At 41.8% G+C, this 21,464-nt stretch overlaps 1 protein-coding gene across 1 annotated transcript in view; it reads right to left on the bottom strand.

The window, feature by feature from the left end:
- GUCY1A2 (guanylate cyclase 1 soluble subunit alpha 2) overlaps nucleotides 1-20,523 on the bottom strand; it is a 323,767-nt gene extending 303,244 nt beyond the window's left edge. Inside the window, exon 1 of the mRNA XM_066247582.1 lies at nucleotides 20,235-20,523. Coding sequence (XP_066103679.1) covers nucleotides 20,235-20,522 — 288 coding nt within the window. The 5' untranslated portion in view covers nucleotide 20,523. The remainder of the gene's footprint in view (nucleotides 1-20,234) is intronic.
- Nucleotides 20,524-21,464: the final 941 nt, after the last annotated feature.

Genomic DNA, 21,464 nt, shown 5'->3' with positions numbered 1-21,464 from the left:
TGGATGGATGGATTTCGATATGCTATTAAAATGAGTTCAGGTTTACATCTATAAATACTATGAGAAAAACACAATTTGTAAGAATCCCTGCATCCTTTCCTCCTAAAAAACAAACACATTAATTCCTTAAGATAAAAAACAAATAAATAGCTGGTAAGACAAGATTCAAAAATCAAAATATCTCTCATACATTAATTAGATTAATCACACCAGAAAAAATGAAATTCGAAAATAGACTCAGAGAGACCCTGCAATGCAAGAATTTGAACAACAAACATTTCAACAGATATTTTTTTCTTTTGTTGAGGTCTACAGAAACTTATTGAATTATTACAGGCTTCTGACTAGTACAGTGACAGGTTCTCCTTAAATTTACCATTGGGAAAATGTGAATTTTTCTTCCAAAAGTTCTTGCTTTCCCTTGGGAGGACTTTAAATAAGAAATAGGTTGGAAGAAAGATAAAATTTTTCTGCAATATCATTCCTGAAATGTTTGCAATAGAATCACAAGACAAAAATGAGGGAGGAAAAAGATTATAAGTATTTACCCCCATATAACTGAGACATTTCAAATTCCTGGCACAGAAAAGGCAAGGACAAATATCTGTTTAATGAACTAATGTTGATCTTTTAAAGAATATTGTTAGATCATGTAGGAAAAAAAAATTGTTTTCTCCCTATTATGTAATGTAAATTGACTGGTATAGCAGATTACAAGAGTATTCAAGGAAAATCCAACACTTTTCAAAGAATTCTGCAGATCACTACAGCCATTTTCTGCTCCATAGACCTTGCATTCTGGCTCAGTATGCAGTAAAGTCAAGCATGCACAGTGGGTGGAGAATAAATAAATAATGAAGGAATAAAAATGATAGCACATAATGATTGTTTACATTCGTAGATTCTGTTTTGTCTCTTGTTTTTGTACTATTACTGATTTTATTTTTCTAAAGGGAATTTGTGGTTATCTTGTTCCTTACGGTATTTTTATAGTTAGAATAAATATCTCTATTTCATGCTACATTTATTCATTTAACAAATACTTATTGATAACTATTATGTGCTAGGCACTAGGAGACTTGGCATTTGCAGGAAATAAAATAAACAAAAATCCTTGCTTAGTGAAATTAATAAAATTAAAATTCACCAGAAAGGGAAAGGGAGAGAGCCAAGAAGCTACATCTGATTGTGTATATCCTGCTTGGCCTTATTTTACCTTCCACACCACCTTTCAGCTGTGTAAAATATCAATAGAACAACAACGTAGAGTCATAGTCGTCTGGCTCCTATTGCCTCGAGAGCTCCTTCCATTGGCAACCTTTCCATCAGTGTCAAAAGAGCTGTAACACTAGACAAAATCATACCTGACACAAATTGTGTAAGAACAGGGGTTATATCTTCAAAACTGTATCTCAAGTTACCTTTAAAACTGAAAGAGAGTAAGCTAATAATACCAGTACAGATCAAAAATAGCTAATAATAATACCAGTACAGATAAAAAAATACTCTACATGGTGCTCAAATTATAAAGTCCTGTCTTTAGAAGGATAAGAGAAAATAAGTCTTCAGATTGATAAGACAATCTAAAACCTATCTACAGTGGAATACACAAATGAAAAATGCACAGTTTATACGGTGACTATTAAAAGTCTTGGAGCGTAAATAAGTGACATCTCTGGCGTCATTTGACATTTATGATCAGTGCAGCTACCATAGTGAAGACATGATTATTAGATATACAATATTACTCACCAACCACTGATTTACAGTGATAGAATTGAGACATGACTGTAATAAACTAGGTATAAAAAATAACCCAAAATCTGACAGCTGCCTTTGCCCTGTACTATTATTATGCCATAGGGCACTCCCCCTGGGTATAAAGAAGAATCCTCTCTCTCAGCAAAAAAAGCTAAAAGGATGCCTCTGGAATATCCTATCCTTTCCTGAAGCCTATTTATCTCATCCACCTCCCAGTTTTCTGACAACTCCACCACTTTAATAAATTTGGATTTGACCTCAGAGGCCCTGCCAACCACCTCTCTTTGTCAAATGTCTTAAATGAGAAATTTATACACATCACATCCTTGTTTACTCGTCATATATACATACCCTCTTTAAACCTATTAATAAGTTCCTGTCTTAGATGCAGAATTGGCATCGCTTTTCAAAGGCCACCAGCAATCTCCATCCTGCTGGGTTCAATAGCACCACCCTTAAACTGTCATCATGGTATCGCAAATATCAACCACTACAGCCCTTGCTCCTAGCTGCTCTCCACCCACCTCCCACCCCCACAAACACACACAAAAAAGCATCCTGACACCTATAGTCTTCTGCTCCTCTGTGTATATTGTTCTCTATTCTCCATGGTTCCTCTTTTTCTCTCTTTCACTCAGAAAGCTTGTCAATTTTCAAACTATTAGCTATTACTTTCATGAGCTCTTACCCAAACTCATTCAATAGTCCGTTTGTTGAGTAATTGTCTACAATGTGACAGGCACTCTGCTGAGGCTGGTGAACTAAGTTCTCAAAGAACTCACAGTCCAGGGCTGACCATTTGCACCTGAATTCAAACACTCCAAATCCAAGGTTATCATTGTATTTCTTCCACATGCTACCTTCTCAGTGCTGCCTTTTGCACTTTTATCAATGCCATCATAGTTCTTAGACTCACTATTGCAGGCTGGGTTCTGAAAGGCAGACTCTGAAAACATTAGCATGCACAAAGCTTATTAGGGCATGCACTTGGGATCCAAACCTGTGGAAGAGTATAGAAGGAAGCAATACTGGAAAGAGGAAAAAGTTGGACTGCGATGTAGTCTCAGTGAGGGCCTGTTGGTCAAATAAGTTTGTAAAATAGGATTTTTATGTTTGTTTGCTTATAGTTTGCATTGGGGGCTGGGCAGCACCAGGTATATGTGGTCTGTAAAATTGCAAATGACCTTCCTGCTTGGGAAAGGCCATTGTTTTTGCTAATGTTTGCTGGAGGAGAGGTTTTCAATCCTGAGAGTTTTGAAAAGAGCAAAGAAGGAGAGGAGTCAGAAAGAAGCCATGTTTGCAGAGTGAGAGTAGAGAGAATGCAGAGTGCTGAAGAAGAGGCCAGTTTGTGCAGAGGAGAAAGTATACAGATGGGGAACCAGAGCTAAGGGGTTTTGTGAGTTCCGCTGAGACTGGTGAGGCCTTTGATTCTAGGAGAAACTGGAGAAGATTCTCCTGGTTGTGGAACCGGAGAATCGGTCAGTGGCTTTGGGAGCCCTGTATGTTTGCTTGTCGGCAGATGCGAGACTTTATTAAAGGAATGACCCACTAATTTTTTGGCTCCACTGCTTCTTACCATCTGTCGGAATCTAATGTGAATCTGCAAGTGAATGCCCATGATGGCAGGGCCCCTGGCCTTACAGGACCCCAGTAGACCATACATGGAGTTCTAACTTCAGAGCTGGCTGAATTAGGGCTGGGGCCCAAGCCTTCATATTCTTATGCTGACAGTCACTGAAATTGGGCACAACCTTGAGCAAGACAGTTCTCTCAGTTCAGGCAATGCATATAGGGACTGACAGTTGAGAATGACAGTTAGTAGCACTCTTAGCCTCTAGGTGGATAAGTCCTTCATTCCTGAAGGGAAATCAAGGTATTACATCACAATGTCCACCACAATCACAGGGTTTTGAAATATATAATATAGTGAAAAGAATACAGAGATTGGAGCTAAACAAACCAACATTCTAATTTTATCTCTATCACTAATTAGGTGTGATCATAAGCAAGTTACTCACCTTTTCTATCTCATAAAATTATTCTGAAAATCTAATGATATATATTATGAAAACACTGAAATGCTGGTCCATAGTTCTTGCCCAACACGTTATTTCTACTTCTCTCACCCAATACATTTTTTTAAAACTCTGCTCTTCCTTTTCCAAGTGCTAAAACTTCTCTTAAAATGACACCAACTCATTCAGTCAATAAAGAGGTATTAAGGACCTACCTCAAGCCAAGAAGAGTCTAGGCACTGCAAAGACTACCATGAGCAACCAAACAAGGTCCTCTAAGCAGAGCTTAGATTACAGTGAGGGAAGAGAGGTAACACATGATTCAACTAATAAACAAGTAACTTCTGATGATGAATGCTCGGATGGAAATTAATAGTGATTGAGAGAGAATAGCTGGTAGGGGAGAGCTACCGTCTGATGAGGTGACACTGAGCAGAGACCTGAAAACCGCGAAAGGGCCAATCACATGACAAACTGGAGCAAGGGGACATTTCTGACATGGGGAATAGGATAAAAGCCCTGAGGCAAGATGACACTTGCCTGGAATGTGCAAGGACTAGACTGTAAAACTGTGAGTACCAGGAGTTAAGAGTACCAGGAGGTAAGGTCAGAAAGGTAGGTCCTCAATACCTTGTAGACCATGATAAGGCATCATTTCTGCACTACTGTTGTGGGTGTTTCATAAAATACAATGTGTATAGTACTTGGTGCCATGGCTGGTACATGATAAGGGCTTGATAAACCAGCATGGTTGTCATCATCATCCTCATCATCACAGTTTCAACTGGTCTTTTTATATACAGACCCTCGCTCTGTCCACATGTCCTCCACACTATGTCAAATAAGGAAAGGCCAAGACAGAATGAGGGGGAGAGACAGAAAGGGCTGGAAATAGCTGTTGGGCACACTATTTGGTCATTTTAAAATTTTGATTTCATGGTTTTTAAATCCAAAAGAACCCTATCAAATATCTGTCCAAACGCCCCACTTGACGTGTGTGTTCGACAAACAGGGACTGCATGCTGAATGAATTAGGAAGTCCTCATTTGCTATATAAATGCTAATATATAGCACTGGATAAATAAATGTCAGGAGTGGATGAATAAATAAATAAGTAACCAGTAAAATCATATTTGTTTTTAAGGTTTCTGGGAAGAAATTTCTGGGAAATTTTATAATCCTAAAATGTTGTATAGTCAAAAAAATATTTTTCACGAAAAGCATAAAACTGCTAAACAAGAACTAGAAAGAAAGGAAATGGTGAGAGGTTCGCCAAAGAGTGTGGCAGGAGATAGCAATATATCAGCTGGGCAGCTCTGTAAGATAACTGAGCAGGAGTTAGAGGAAGGCAACAAAATTAATCAATCACTTACTGTATTCCAAATACTGTGCTATGCAGTATATATATATTTTTTTAACAGAGACAGAGAGAGAATCAGAGAGAGGGATAGATAGGGACAGACCGGCAGGAACAGAGAGAGATGAGAAGCATCAATCATTAGTTTTTCGTTGCAACACCGTAGTTGTTCATTGATTGCTTTCTCATATGTGCCTTGATGGGGGGGGGGGGCTACAGCAGACCAAGTAACCCCTTGCTTGAGCCAGCGACCTTGGATCCAAGCTGGTGAGCTTTGCTCAAACCAGATGAGCCCACGCTCAAGCTGGCAACCTCGAGTCTCAAACCTGGGTCCTCTGCATCCCAGTCCGATGCTCTATCCACCGCCTGGTCAGGCCGGTATACTTTTAATCTTCATAATTCTATAAATTATAACCTTCATTTTATAAATAAGAAACTGAGCCCCAGAGAATGCACAAGATAACGCAGGAGTTAGTGTCTGACTCCAAACCTGTTATTTTCCCAGAATGTAGAGAGAAAAGAAATCTTAACCAATGCCTTTGTCCTCAAGAAATCAGCATCACAGCACAATGAAGAAGTTAATAATGGTAAGCACAATGTCTTCAATTCACTGTTCACATTTTATTACATATTTACCCTTGAGTGAGAGATTAGTATTATTATATATGATTTCAGAGATGGGAAACAAAGAAAAGTTATTTCCCCAAAGTCAAATTGAAACAAAAATCAGAATGCAGCATTTATGAAAGTGCAGTGTCTGCCCCCATCCTCCTGCACACACACACACACACACACACACACACACACAAACAGGCATTTTCAAGAAAACAAGGCAAGCACATTAAGCAAATAGTGCACAGATCTCTAAAAGTTTTCCTTTAAAAAAGCTTTTTGTTAAAATCCACTCCTAATTTGCCTCCCTTTGCCTAAGAGACTCCCCTGGTAGTGTATTAGTAATCAAATATGCATATTAACTGTTTAGACCACAAGAACCATTTAGTTTCTTGGTGTTTCTATGTAGAAGAAATTTCCTGTTATGAAGCATTTGATTATCTAACATAATTTACTTACCAAAACGTTCATACATCTACAGCACAGTGATATTTAAGACTCCTAAAAATGACACGGAGGTACTGAAACACCCAGAGGAGTCACTGGGATTAGCAAAGACTAATTATCAAAATCAAACGTGTTTAACTCTTATGTTTTATTGAATTTCATCTCCTCACAAATTGATTCTGCATGTGTGATAGTTTACTTCATCAGAATGCCTGACTCATCAGAAATATTTTTTAGCTTTTTGGATAAGAAAATATCTTCTGTGCTCTCCAATATAATAGGAAATTTTCTGGTACCAACCATTACTCAAATCCCATAGACTCTCTAATGTTCAAGAAACAATATATTTATAAAGTCTGAGCCAAGGACACATTATTGTGTAAAAACTAAGGCCACAAAATAACACACTGAGTGATATAACTGATTATTCTCATATTTTTCAAGGATTAGTTCTAACTTTGAAAACATAACATAAATACTAATCAAGAAATTAGTACTGAGCTTCTCAAAGACTAACTAGTTACCAGTTAGTTACCAACTTTGGTTTGGTGAGAGGCAGGTGGCCTGAGGGATCAATCAGTTATTCTAAGAGGTTTAACTAAATAGTGAAAGAATAAGACCTAGATATATATTAAATAAGCTTCATATCAGCTTTGTGTGCAATACAGGAAGGTTAGAAATACCTTTGAATGTTACAGTCTGCCTCATTTGACATTCATTCTCATTTTTTCCAAAGATATAACCCTCCACCCCACTGAGTGTTCCCCAAACACCTCCAGTTCATGATATATAGGCCTTTAAATACACAATCAGTACCTTCACACTTGATACCTCTCTAAATCATACTCATCCTCTCAGCTTAGGCTACAAATCCATTATCTCCAAACTCAATGGGGCCCTCAAAAAATACCCAATAATACTGCTACCTGTTCTGGGGCACTCTGCCTCCACATTTCTTAAATTCACAATTTCTCATTTTATCACTTGTACCAAGACTCTATCCCTCCAGTATTATTGTTATGTCTATAGTGATTACTGTAAGATAAATATATGGATGTGCTGGTTTGTTGAGATTTTTATTTAATAAAATTTTTGGCAACACAAGATTCCTTATTCACTGAAATAACAATGAACAAAACAGCATGGTAGAGACATCATCTCTATATCCTACACAGATACACATCTCTTTAAGAACTAGTACACACTTTATAACTGTCAGCACATATGCTTCCCCAATAGTACTGTAACTACAAGCATTTTAAGATAATCATACTAAGTTAGATTATCTTAGTATGAGAAAAGTTAGAGAAAACTGGCATAAAATCTAGAGATTATTGTGAAGTTTCAATAAAATACCCACACGGGAGGGTTTGAAAAACATTAAAGCATTCTAAAAATAATGTTACCCTGTGTTTATTCTTGTTTATGTCTAAGAAAAAGCTACAAGCAGAACAGTTCAAAATAAAAAAAGAAGGAAATCTTACCTTTTGCGACAGCATGGATGGACCTGGAGATTGTTATGTTAAGTGAAATAAGCCAGGCAGAAAAAGACAAATACCATATGATCTTACTTATATGTGGAATCTAACAAACACAATAAGCTGAAGAACAAAATAAAAACAGAGGCAGGGTCACAGGGAACAACAGATGGACAGCTGTCAGAGGGAAGAGGGGACTGGATTAAAGCTGAAGGAATTAGCCAAAAAACATATATGCATAACCCATATATACAGACAACAGTGTAGCAACAGCCAGAGGGAAGGGGGGTGGAGGTAGTGGAGGGAAGGCAAAGGGGAAGTAATGGTGATGGAAAATGACTTTACATAGGGCATAGGGACACACCATGTGGTGTGTAGATGGTGTTATATTGAGTGGGACACTTGAAACCATGTCAACACAATAAATCAAAACAAATTTTTAAAAAATCAACTAAAATATGGCAGCACAAAGTCATCATAATCTATACAGCATTACTAAATACATCACAAACTACACAAGGATTTATTCACTCTCCTAGCAAACATATTTTAGGGGGGTATCTTTGTTACAGCAACTTAACCTAGCTGTAACTTTGTTACAACTCTTAACACCATTTTTATAAATGTTTTCCAGCTGAATGAATGAACACTATCTGTTAAGGCAGTATTGAACATATGGGTGATACACTTCCCCCAAACTCTTTTTCTTTCATTTTTTTTTTTTTACTTTTCTAATTATTTTTTAAATTTTTCAGTGATAGTTGACCTGCCTTGTTATATTAGGTTCAGGTGCACATCCCAGTGATCAGACATTATGTAACTTACTGGTAAATCTTACACTCATTTGACATAGTGCATAGCTACTAGACAATTATCGACTATATTCCTTATGCTGTACTTCACATCCCCATGACTATTCTGTAAGTACCAATTTGTACTTCGATATCCCTTCATCCTTCTCACGCATCCCTCCAACCCCCCTTCCATCTGGCAACCTTCAAAATGTTCTCTTATGAGTTTGTTTGTGTTCTACTTTTTTTTTTAAGATACAATTGTCAAAATGTATTTATTACCATTTTATTGTTCATGTTTTTTATCTTTTTTTTCCCTCCTTAAAGAAGACCCTTTAAGATTTTGTGTTTTAATTATGATGTGTCTTGGTGTGGGCTTCTTTCGGTTCATCTTGTTTGGGACTCTGTGCTTCCTGGACTAGTATGTCTATTTCCTTTACAAAATTAGGGAAGTTTTTTGTGCTTTTTTAACATAAGTTTTAAAAAAACTTGCTCTCGGCCCTGGCCGGTTGGCTCAGCGGTGGAGCGTCGGCCTGGCGTGCGGGGGACCCGGTTCGATTCCCGGCCAGGGCACATGGGGGAGGCGCCCATTTGCTTCTCCCCCCACCTCCTTCCTCTCTGTCTCTCTCTTTCCCTCCCGCAGCTGAGGCTCCATTGGGGCAGGGATGGCCCGGGCGCTGGGGATGGCTCTTTGGCCTCTGCTCCAGGCGCTGAGGTGGCTCTAGTCGCGGAGGAGCGGCGCCCTGGAGGGGCAGGGCATCACCCGCTGGTGGGCAGAGCATCGTCCCCTGGTGGGCGGAGCGTCATCCCTGGTGGGCATACCGGGTGGATCCCGGTCGGGTGCATGCGGGAGCCTGTCTGGCTGTCTCTCCCCATTTCCAGCTTCAAAAATTTAAGAAAATAAAATTTAAAAATAAATAAATAAATAAATAAACAAACAAACAAACAAACAAACTTGCTCTCGCCTGACCAGGCGGTGGCGCAGTGGATTGAGCATTGCACTAGGATGTGGAAGGACCCAGGTTCGAGATCCCAAGGTTGCCAGCTTAAGCGTGGGCTCATCTGGCTTGAGCAAAAAGCTCACCAGCTCAGACCCAAGGTCACTGGCTTGAGCAAGGGGTTACTCAGTCTGCTGAAGGCCTGCGGTCATGGCACATATGAGAAAGCAGTCAATGAACAACTAAGGTGTCGCAATGAAAAACTGATGATTGATGCTTCTCATCTCTCTCCCTTTCTGTCTGTCCCTATCTATCCCTCTATCTGACTCTCTGTCCCTGTAAAAATAAATTAATTAATTAAAAAAAAAAAAAACTTGCTCTCTTTTCTTCCAGGAACCCCATAATGCAAATGTTAGTAAGCTTGAAGTTGTCCCAGAGATTCCTTGCACTACTCTGATTTTTTTTTATTCTTTTTTCTTTTTGCTCTTCTGATTGGGCATTTTTTTCTTACTTATCTTCCAAATCTCTGATCTTATTCTTGGCTTCATCTTGTCAACTATTGAGTCTCTATAACATATTCTGCATTTCAATTCATGTATTTTTCATTTCTGACTGGTTCTTTTTTATGTTTTCTATCTCTGTTTTTATGTTTCTTATCTCTTCATTGGGGTTCTAAGTTCTTCTACTCTTCCTCTAAATCAGCAGTTCTCAACCTGTGGGTCGTGACCCTGGCGGGGGTTGAATGACCAAAACACAGGGGTCGCCTAAAGCCATCGGAAAATACATATTTATAATGTATATAAATCTGTATTTATATTTATATCGCGACCCACAGGTTGAGAACTGCTGCTCTAAATTCATCAAGCATCCTTATAACTAGTGTTTTAAACTCTACATCTGGTAGACTGCTTATTTGTCTTCATTTTATTTAGCTCTTTTCCTGAAGTTCTGTTTTGTTCTTTCATTGGGGGGGGGTGTTTCTTTGTCTCCCTGTATTTGTTTCTATGTATGTGTCTCCCAGGCTTGGTAGAGTGGACTCACGTTGTAGGCATATTATAGTGTCCAGAGGCATGGCTTCCCCTTCCACCCAAGCTGGACACTCCAGGTGCACCAACCCCGTGAGGGCTGTGTCTACCTTTCTCTTGTAGTAAGCCTTGCTTGCTATTGGCACATGAACAGGAGGGATTTACCCCCAGGCCAATCAGCTGCAAGGACTGGTTGTGACCCCTGACCACTGACCTCTAAACACTGTGGAGGATCAGCTGTGCAGGGCCCACTCCACAGAGCAAGACTTACTTCAGAGGTGCTCTGGTGCCCCGGGAGCCCATCCCTTGAGTGTGCCACTCGTGGAGGTGGCTGGGTCGTGGTGCTTCAACATGGTCTGAAGCTATCCACTACACCTCCCAAGGAGATGTAGGCCAAGGTCAGCCACCACCTTTACTCTGCCCAGGGCCACCAGGCATGAGCTACAAAACAATCTGCTGATGGCTGCTACTTGTGGTGGGCTTGGAGGCGACCGGTCAAGGCCAAGCTGTGAACTGAGGCCAGCTGCTGCTAGCGCCGCGCCTGGGGCCACTTAGGAGAGGTTAGAGGCTCACTGAGGCCAGATACTGATTGTTTGAGAGATTTCAGGAAAGTCTGAAGCATGATCCAAGACAGGCCATTCCTATGGAAAAGCCACTGGGCTAACATTTAAGAGTACTTTTATAAATCAGACTTTCTACTGGATATGGACATACATAAATCTCTGTCTTGAGGCAGTATTAAGCAAAATCACAGTATAACACAGTAAATCCTAATAGAGAGATGTGAGCAATAACTAGTATTTTATGGGGAAAAATGCAGGAGAAAACAAAATGTGTATGTGTGTGCGCACACACAAAGTTAATCAGGAAACCATTCTCTCCAATACTAAATTGGAGGGTTCATGCACGAAGAAACATAGGCATAAGGCAGCAAGGAAATAAAAAGCATGTTTTAGAAAACTTTATTTTTTAGATTTTTTTTTTTACTTTTAAATTTTTTTAGAGAGAGAGAAGGAGGCAGAAAGAGGAGTGGAAACATCAACTCGAAATAGTTGCTTCTCGTCTGTGCCTTGACCAGGCAAGCCATGGGTTTTGAACTGACGACCTCAGCATTCTGGGTCCGCACTTTATCCTCTGTGCCATCACAGGTCAGGCACTATTTTACAACATTTTTATTTCCTCCACTGGCCACAGCACACTCACATGTAATAAATATAGTACAGTGAATGTAAAAGGAGTCAAGTGGACTCCAAGGACTTGCAATTAAGGTAACCCCAGGATTTCTACATAGTCCCCTCTCATCAGACTAATTCTAGAGATCCCTGTAAATGCAAATTCTTCAAATGTTTTTTTTTGTTTGTGTTTTTTTTTTTGTATTTTTCTGAAGCTAGAAAGGGGGAGAGACAGTCAGACAGACTCCCGCAAGCACCCGACCAGGATCCACCCGGCACGCCCACCAGGGAGCGACGCTCTGCCCACCAGGGGGCGATGCTCTGCCCCTCCGGGGCGTTGCTCTGTTGCGACCAGAGCCACTCTAGCACCTGGGGCAGAGGCCAAGGAGCCATACCCAGCGCCCAGGCCACCTTTGCTCCAATGGAGCCTCGGCTGCGGGAGGGGAAGAGAGAGACAGAGAGGAAGGAGAGGGGGAGGGGTGGAGAAGCAGATGGGCGCTTCTCCTGTGTGCCCTGGCCAGGAATCGAACCCAGGACTTCTGCACGCCAGGCCAACGCTCTACCACTGAGCCAACCGGCCAGGGCCACAAATTCTTCAAATGTTGACTCGCCATTTATTTGGAGAGTTCAATTTTTTCACTGTAGGAGAGAAAGACTAGCTAAGGATGTAGAGATTCGCAACCAGTATTATAATAAAGTAAGATTTAACAAGTTGTTCTATACATCTAATACCTGAACCTCCTATATTTTTTTTCTGGCATCCAGATCTATTTCTTTCTCCCTTCACCTTTTTAAAAAGAAGTTGTAATAGGCATGTGAATAAGTCATTGCTCCAAAATGAACCAGTAGATGGAGCATCTGAGAAATGTTGTTTCAATCTCACTCTGGAAAACACAAAAGCCAATCGTACTGTCAGAGTGACCCGCACGACCATGCCTCTCTCTTCTCTACCATCCACAACATTTTTGAATATTGGTTTATTTTGAGGTAGGGGGCCATGGCATGCTTATAGGAATGACATGTGGCCTACTGAACATAAACTTAAGGGAGCTAGTAAAGTATCCTCAGAAAAAAATGAGAAAACTTTCCACAAATAATTAAAACTACAAATGGTGAAACCTCAAAGACCTTCTACCACACAACTGACAAGATTATTTCGAATACAAGAATACAACCACAGGATGTGGCTCCAAGTCATCATTTTTATTCTGTCCCTAATTAGGCAAAAGTTCACCTGGATATATTCACCTTGGCAGAGCTACATTCAGGGTCACTCTTCCAAAGAATCAGTCTGCAGAGCTCACTGAGTCTATACCAGTGAACCCGAAGGTGTAGAATTCAGTCACCTGGAGACACATTTTTGATGCGCTTAGAAATCACATGAAGTTTGGTCTAAAATATAAAGTCCAGATCCCTCCCTAGAGCTATCAAACAATATCCTCTGAGGGGGAGGCCCAGGAATCTACATTCAGACCATTTTCATCAGGTATTCTTATGTTTACTGAAGTTTGACAACCACAAGCTTTAATGAAGAACTATTTCATAAATCTCAAAGCCTGTATTAGGAAGTGATTTTCTCACTGCTCTATTTATAAGGATGTTCACTCTTTCTCAATCCCCTACAATAGTCCCACAAATCTCCGGCCTTCAGAGATATTTCTAGTTCCCCTACTTCCTAAATCATTCTAGGTCATAATTTTCAATTTTATGAGGTGCTATGAGCTTACAGCACATAGTTCTAAATCTTCAGATCCTGTCCAGAAGTGATATTTGAGGAGCAAGACTATGTCACACCATCTCCTTGCAGTGCATTTTTGGAAACAGCAGCCCACTTGCTGACAAACATTTCCCTCTCATTTGAGAGAGAATTGTGCAGAAAATATAAGTCGACTAGAGACTAGAGGAGGTTGGATGAGAGTCATTTCACGTATCTAACCTCTTAAAATATAAATAGGCCACCTGAGAAAAACCAGAAGGAGAATACTACCCCATCTGGTCTTTTTTAGCAAAACTTCATTCTGAGTCTTGCTTTAAATGGCAGGTGTAGGTAAAATTCAAATAGGTTTGCATACACGAGTGCATCTTTCACACAGTGGATATCAAACCTAAATATGCAGTTTGATAGAACCAAATATAACACACACACAAAAATCACACATAAAAGAAATAATATAATTAGATGATTAAACAAAAATATCCATTAGGTACTATGCTAAATATGAAATAAGCATAAGAATGTTGAGGTTAGAGTCAAGACTTAAAAATAGGAACTTTAAAGTTTGAGTTGCATCACTGCCTCATGGATAAAACAGGGCCTACAGCCTGGCCTGTGGTGGCACAATGGATAGAGCCTCAACCTGGAGAGCTGAGGTCACCAGTTTGAAACCCTGGGCTTGCCCAGTCAAGACACATACGACAAGCAAGCAAGGAACAACTAATGCAAAGCAACTATGGGTTGAGAATTCTTGTTCTCCCTGCCCCTGTTTCTCTCCTCCTTCTGTAAAATCAATAAATAATCTCTTAACATAAAAAAGAGAAACAATAAAGAAAAAAGGGGCCTTCAAAGAATACCTAGTCACCGACAGTCCTTGTAAATATTCTCCCTGCTTATGCCACTTAATATTTTTTTCTTTCTAGATGTGTGTGAGTTCCAAAATGGATCATTATACCCTCTCACTAACTCATAGTGAACAATGTATATATCTGGAAATAATGCATTTATTTCACTATTATATTCAATAAAATTTGCATATTTTAAATTTCCCCTTAGGCTCCATATGATAGAAGCAACAGAGCAAGACAAAGGTGAGTGAAAAGAGCAATGATGATATAGAAGGGAAAATTACATAATAGCACTCGAGTACATTTCCCACGCATCTCAGAGTCCTTCAAGGTAGATAAATTATATACTAAAAAGGAATATGTAATCAGTCATCACCTCTGTCTACTAACTAATAATCATGGATGATATTTCCCATTGTCAAAACACAGCTTGAAAATGAAGACCTAACAATTGAGCTAGTCGCCAAACAAGAATAGAGTGCTGTACACAAAACATAAATGACATTAGCCGGGTAATTGTTGCCTCTCACAGCCTAAACCGTTGAACACATGTACAAATTAGTTTGAAACCAATGGACAAAGAACGCATGAAATTCTCAGGTAAATAAAATAAGCGATTTCTCTTTTACCTAATTCTTTTTCTAATTTAAAAGTAATTTGTTGTGAAATGCCTACATTCCACCCATATATAGGTCCTTGTAGTCTTACAAAATTTATATATCATTTTCGTATTGCCACATAGCATTTAGCAGTTTATAGAAGTGTTTCAATATGCAATGATTACATATGCTTATGTACAAACACGAGTCCTAGCCAGGGAGCAGAAAAGGAACTCCAGTTTTAATTTTTTAAATGGATTGCCTGGACAATGCCAACAAAATAAAACTCCTTGTTATCACTTTTTTTCTTTTTTAGGTACAAGACATCAGTTAACCTATGAACTCTTTCATAAGGTTACTAGCAAGTAAATTATCAAGAAAAAAAAGAGAGGCCCTGGCCGGTTGGCTCAGCGGTAGAGCGTCGGCCTAGCGTGCGGAGGACCCGGGTTCGATTCCCGGCCAGGGCACACAGGAGAAGCGCCCATTTGCTTCTCCACCCCTCCGCCGCACTTTCCCTCTCTGTCTCTCTCTTCCCCTCCTGCAGCCAAAGCTCCATTGGAGCAAAGATGGCCCGGGCGCTGGGGATGGCTCTGTGGCCTCTGCCCCAGGCGCTAGAGTGGCTCTGGTCGCAACATGGCGACGCCCAGGATGGGCAGAGCATCGCCCCCTGGTGGGCAGAGCGTCGCCTCTGGTGGGCGTGCTGGGTGGATCCCGTCGGGTGCATGCGGGAGTCTGTCTGACTGTCTCTCCCTGTTTCCAGCTTCAGAAAAATGAAAAAAAAAGAAAAGAAACTTTTAGGTCATTTGGAGGCATTCAAATTTGGCTGAAATGAATAGATCTCAGCCCAAAATTATTATTTAGAGTTCCAAGGCTCTAAGAAGATAAGTGTTGGTCTTCCCAGGGTATCACGTCTAGAAAGGGGCTCATGACTCAAACTCTGAACCTTGCTACTCTCAACCCTGCCATGTGGTCTGTCGGTAAACAGGGACAAGGTGGAGACAGGCAGTAAGTGGCCAGTAACTTCTGACTTCAGATTATTATTTCTATCTTTTACAAATGTAAACACATTAAACTACTAGAATACATTCTGTCTAATTTTCTAATTGTAATGAATCTGTTACTCAGAATTTTGTTAGATGAATTGAGCCCAGATGTTAAGAATTTCAATTAAGACACAGGCATTTATTAACTATCCCACCCTCACAAATATATTTTATATACTTTTTTATATTTACATGCTAGTTACACTCACACTTACCTGGCTTTTCTTAATGGTTTACAAATGTCAGAGAGCTAAATGTATTTAATATCAGGGGAGGCTAAATGTCTATTTTTATGCCCTTTCACTTTTTCATATGCTTGTAGCAGTATAATACCATTTACAAAGTAATGAAACCATTTTTGCTTTTTCGCTACCTGAGTTCCCTCAATTTTTTTTAATTTTATTTATTTATTTTTAGAGGAGAGATAGACAGAGAGGGAGAGAGAGGAGAAAGAGACAAAGAGAGAGAAGGGGGGAGGAGCTGGAAGCATCAACTCCCATATGTGCTTTGACCAGGCAAGCCCAGGGTTTCGAACCGGTGATCTCAGCATTTCCAGGTCAACGCTTTATCCACTGCGCCACCACAGGTAGGTCTTTTTTCGCTACTTGAATCCAGATTACCCTTCATTTCTTTCTTTGCTCAGTGTTCTCCCATTTTCTTGGACTATAATCTATCTCTGTATGTTTCCTCCCCTTACTTGTCATCCTTCTGTCACTATTCCTCCTGCCATTCTGCTCTCTGTAGCTCCCGAAGCCTTCCCAGCCACCTGCAATGTGTAACAGCCAGTGGTCCTCTGACAAGAAGACTAGGGAAGCCTTGCCCTTGGGTTGGTCTCTGGGAGCATCGTCACTGATGTGCTGACACTAGCAAACCCAAAACAAACATCAGAGTGATAGGCTCCCAAGCAACTCTCATTTATGACAATAAAATAGAAATAAATGAGTTACTAAATTCACCCTTGATGTAAAATCCCCAGCTGTTTCTCCATGTATTCCCAAGTAAACTATTTCAATAATAAATGATTTGCGCATCTTCAGTCAGGTCTTTAGGGTTATTGTTATTGTTATGGCTGCACTCCACAGATTCCCAGCAAACAAAACTACCCAAAGTGGATGCTAAATAAAATTTACCCTAGACATCCCCAAAACAAGTGGAGTTCTTACAGTTTGCCTTAATTCAGTTTCCTTAAAATAAAGAATAACTATAATTAAAGAAGTTGTATGAGGTCTAAGATTGGGTTGTTGTTGTTGATGTTTCTGGTTATTGTATTGCCAGTTCTTCACACAGTACTTGCCATATAGTAGATCCTCAAATAGCTCTTAATAATTGGGTGGAATAAATATGACTTTGATACCCCTACTTAAAAAAGCAATCTACTTCCCTCGAAGTTTTAAAACTCATAATATGTGCTTATTTTTCTTTCATATGCCATTACGGTGGTTTATCAAAGCTTGATAATACATTATATGTCTCCATAGAAACCAAGAACAGGGAGGGATCCTAAGTATAATACCTTACAAATGAAAAGGATCCGAGAGTTAAAAGTAATATACACAGAGATTTAGAAATGTTTACTTGTCCAAGGCACAAGAAATGAGGACCAGGTCCCATGAATTCCAGAATTCTTTTCAATCTCATTAATTCGATTTACTTTTATTATTAGAATGGTATGACACGTTATAATCTTTATATCCAACATCAATGTATATAAAAATGACTTTTAAAACATCAGAAACCAGAGTTTGAACATCCCACTGATCAAATAAGTAGTTTAATTACAATATCCTAGTACTTATTAAATTCATTTCCATTTTCCTACTTGCAAATTATTCAGAATGAACCATAAATCTCCAGTGATTGAGACAACATTCCATGATGAAGCCACTAAGAATAAGAGAGCTTTCAGAGCAAGTATCTTTTCTCCTGAAGTATACTTTGAAGAATGCAAGAAAGCTCAATAAAATGAAAACAACTAGAAAATGCTATCTAATAATGCCCTGGTAATAACTATCCTCAGAGATTTTTTTTTTAATCAATCAGCTTTAATAAAAGACAGGACCTAATCTCTCTCCACAAGTGTTTTCAGAAAAGTTTATTATCCTGACAATGCAGGAGAATGAATCTACCAAAACTTTTTGAAGAAATGTTCTAGCTTACCAAATAAAAGAAAATAGGGTGGAGAGATCCACAAAAAAAAAAGTCACTGCTTTGAAATGTAACCTCTGTCTTCTTGGTGTTACTAAGTCTATTGGTGATACGGTTAGCCAATAAGAATTTATTTACTGTATACATCACCCATTGAAAATGTTTACACTATATTCACCAGTATGTTCCAAGCATTCCAGCTGACAGGTGTTTTTCAAAATAGAAAAGACTTACAGCCTGGAAAGTACATATAGCTGTTGTATATATTAGATCACCATAATTATTTTCAAATTCCTTATCCTAAAACCACTACCTAGGTACACGTTTTTTATCCAGCCAAAGGCTACAGTCATTTAAATTTGACTTGTAAAGGTACAAATCAGAGAGTATACCTTCCCTCCTATTCTGGTAGTAAATACCTGAGCCTGTTTACTTTTTCTACTCCTCACGTAAGTTGTTGAGAACAGTGTTAGGATGAACTGGCATTACCAGATGCACTGCCATTACTTTTCAGAAATTTGTAAATTCTGATTTTCAGGAAAAAAGGAAACCCAGGATTATTAAAAAAAAAAATTTCCCCCAAACGAACATTATCTTTAGTAAAATCATTGTATTCAGATATGAATCTGCTGTGCTGAAGAATTAGGATATTGTATAAATGTTGCTGTAAGTACTGACACAAAACCATAAATGCACAGGATTGATGAACTCCTTTAATAAAGACTTACGTTCAACAACATCAAATAGTTCCTAAAATTACCCTTCCTGGGAAATATTTGCAGTAAAGCATAGGAAAGAGGAGCCAATGCATACTGAGCTTTGTTATCGAGGTTGTCAATGGAAGAGGTGGCAGGAAGGTAAACCAAAGGGAAAATATACAAGAAAAGATGACTGAAGGAAAGAAAGATGACCAAAGAGTAGTTTCATCGTTAAAAGAAAAGGTTCTGTCTCATTAATGCAGAGGACACCGGATAGCTGCAGGGTTACCTGGTGCTAGTACACCGAGTCCCTCAGGATCCCACTCATTCTCAGGTCCCTCCTACCATCAACTGCAAGAGTACTTTCAAAAGAAGACTCAAGAGTAGTCAAACGAGATCAAAGTTCAGATTTATTTTGCAAACTTCAAAGAAGTAAAAGTCTCAAGGGAGAGGAGGTAAAAGCGCTGTCAGAAGTTGAAGTCCTTGTATTCAAGGTAAGGGTAGCAATAAAAGGTGGATGGAGGTTTGACACTGCATGTCCTGATTCTGTCTGCAATGGTGTGGGATTCCTTCGAAACAGGGGTCATACAGATCATACAGACTAAGACTAAAACACAGGTCTGGCATGCCTGCAAATAGTACAAGTCAGGGGTAGCCGAAATCCCTGAGCAGGAGTGAGCAGAAGCGCTCTTGAAGGATGCCTAGGGGGAGCCTGGTGTACACCTGGAACTGTTGATAGAGCCATCCCAGAATGAGAACAAGTTTGGAGGCTAGGAAGGTATTTATTCATTCGACAGATATTTATGAAGGTCTTAATATAAGAAAAGCGCGGGGAAAAAAATGAGTGAGAAAGCACTGAAAATTTCAGGGAAACATAGTGAAGGTTTGTGGTACAACTGCAAGAAATACCAGAGAGGTTTCCAAAACCAGACCCCAGGGTTGCCCAGAGAAAACGGTCGAGCCAATCATGCTCAGTGGATAAGAAAAAAGGCTATGGGATGGGCAGAAAAGAGATCAAATGTTTTTTCATCAGAAGGCAACTCGAAAAGTATCTGACAGCCAGTTCCTGAGACTGGATTAAAGAGATGCAACAGAGAATGCAGATAGCCTGTGGAATTCAAAGATGTCAGAAGAGGTCAAGTTGAAACCAAGAGTGTGGGAAAAAAAGAGAGGAAGCGTTTCCTGGAATGGGTAGGCGCCCCTTTGGGAGAACAGAGATGAAAGACGAGGAAATGGGAACTGCGGAGCACAGTGCCTGGGAAAGTTTAGGGGAAAGAAAACAGGTGGGTGTGAGGGAGCTCTGGGGCCGTCGGGGTGAAGTGGGGTGAAGGAGCGGAGCTGGGCAGGCAAGCCCCGAATCAAGAGACCCCAGGAGAACGAAGTTTTCCTCTTTCAACGTGTTCTGCTGCCCCCTGTCCTCAGAGCCCCGAGGTCGGGGTCTCGCCTGGGCCACTGGGACCCGAGACCGGCGGGGTGAGGACGGGCCGCCCCCCAGCGGTCGGGCTCCGCGCTCCCGTCCCGCTCTCCCGCGCCAACTTTCCCGATCCCCGCGCCCTCTCCCGCGCGCCGGCCCCCCTTCCGCCCCGCTCACCGAGGGCGCCGTCAGGCGGCTGATGCTCTCGCCCAGCGAGTCCAGGTTGACCCGCCTCCGGCGCTGCGCTCTCCGGGCCCCGGCGGTGGCGGCGGCGGCGGCCGCGGCGGAGGCGGTCAGAGCCGGGGCGGCGGCGGCCGCGCGGGGCTCCAGCTGTCCGGGCGGGCTCCGGCTGCCGTTCCAGCAGAGCCTGGACAGGGGGCATTCCCCTTCCTCCTCCGGGCTGGTCTCCAGGTAGTCGGAGCCCAGGGAGCTGAAGGACTCGGACGAAATCTTCCTTCGAGACATGCTGCTGGTGGCGCTGCGGCAGCCGCGGCGGCTGCAGCGGGAACGTGGGGGCAGCGGGGCCGGCGAGCGGCGCGTTAGGCGCGTCGGAGTCGCTGAGCGCTACGATCGCGCTCGGCCGGGAGGGAGTCTCCGGAGCCGCCGAGCCCCCCGAGCCAGCTGCTCATGGCGGGAACTTGGGCGCCGCCGCTTCTCCGGGCCCGGGCTCGGCGACGGCGCCGGGCTGGGCTGGGGGCCGCCGCCGCCTCTGCTGCTGCTTCGCCGCTCAGCCTCAGCGCCCGCCTCGGCGCATCGCCGTGCGCCGCGCTCCGGCCGCGGGGAGGCTCCGCGTGTGCGACCGCGCGCGGGCGGCGGGAGGGCGGCGGGAGGGTTGCGGCCCGTGCGCTCTGGGAGGCAGAGGCTTCTACCGCCTGCGCGCCGGTCTCGCCCCTTCCCCTCTCTACTCCCGCCCCTCTCGGTGCAGCCCGCCTCCCTCCGTCTCCCTTTATCCAATCCACCCCCCACCTCCCCGCCAAGCTCTCCCTCCGCCTGCATCACGTGTCGCCATCATACTCTGGGAGTCTCTGCCTCGCCTGTCGCCACGTTTCAGGAGCAACGAGGACACTTGGTTGCTGTCCTCTGCGCGCCCTCCGGGCTCCCACCTTCTCCTCCGAAAAGGAGTGTACCATAGCTTGGATCAGTCCAAGGGCCCCCACCCCATTGCCCTACCCTCGCCCACGGAAGGGGCAGCTGGGGAGCAGGCGGCCCTGGCGGGCGCTGAAAGGAATAAATTTTCCTGAGGAAAGCCTGAGAGCGCGAAGTGGGATTAGGGTACATATTTGTCCTTCCCCTGCCTGCCTTTGAGTTTATTAAGGAAGTTCTGAGGCTTGCGGGAAAGGCCACCGGTCCAGCCCGCCCATTCCAGAGGAGAAGCTTACAGGGTACAGGGGCAACATGTTGGCACCT

The sequence above is a fragment of the Saccopteryx bilineata genome, chromosome 1 (assembly GCF_036850765.1).
Source record: "Saccopteryx bilineata isolate mSacBil1 chromosome 1, mSacBil1_pri_phased_curated, whole genome shotgun sequence".
NCBI classification, from domain to species: domain Eukaryota; kingdom Metazoa; phylum Chordata; class Mammalia; order Chiroptera; family Emballonuridae; genus Saccopteryx; species Saccopteryx bilineata.
The sequence above is the reverse complement of the archived record's forward strand: the minus strand, read 5'-3'. Positions and strand labels throughout refer to the sequence as shown.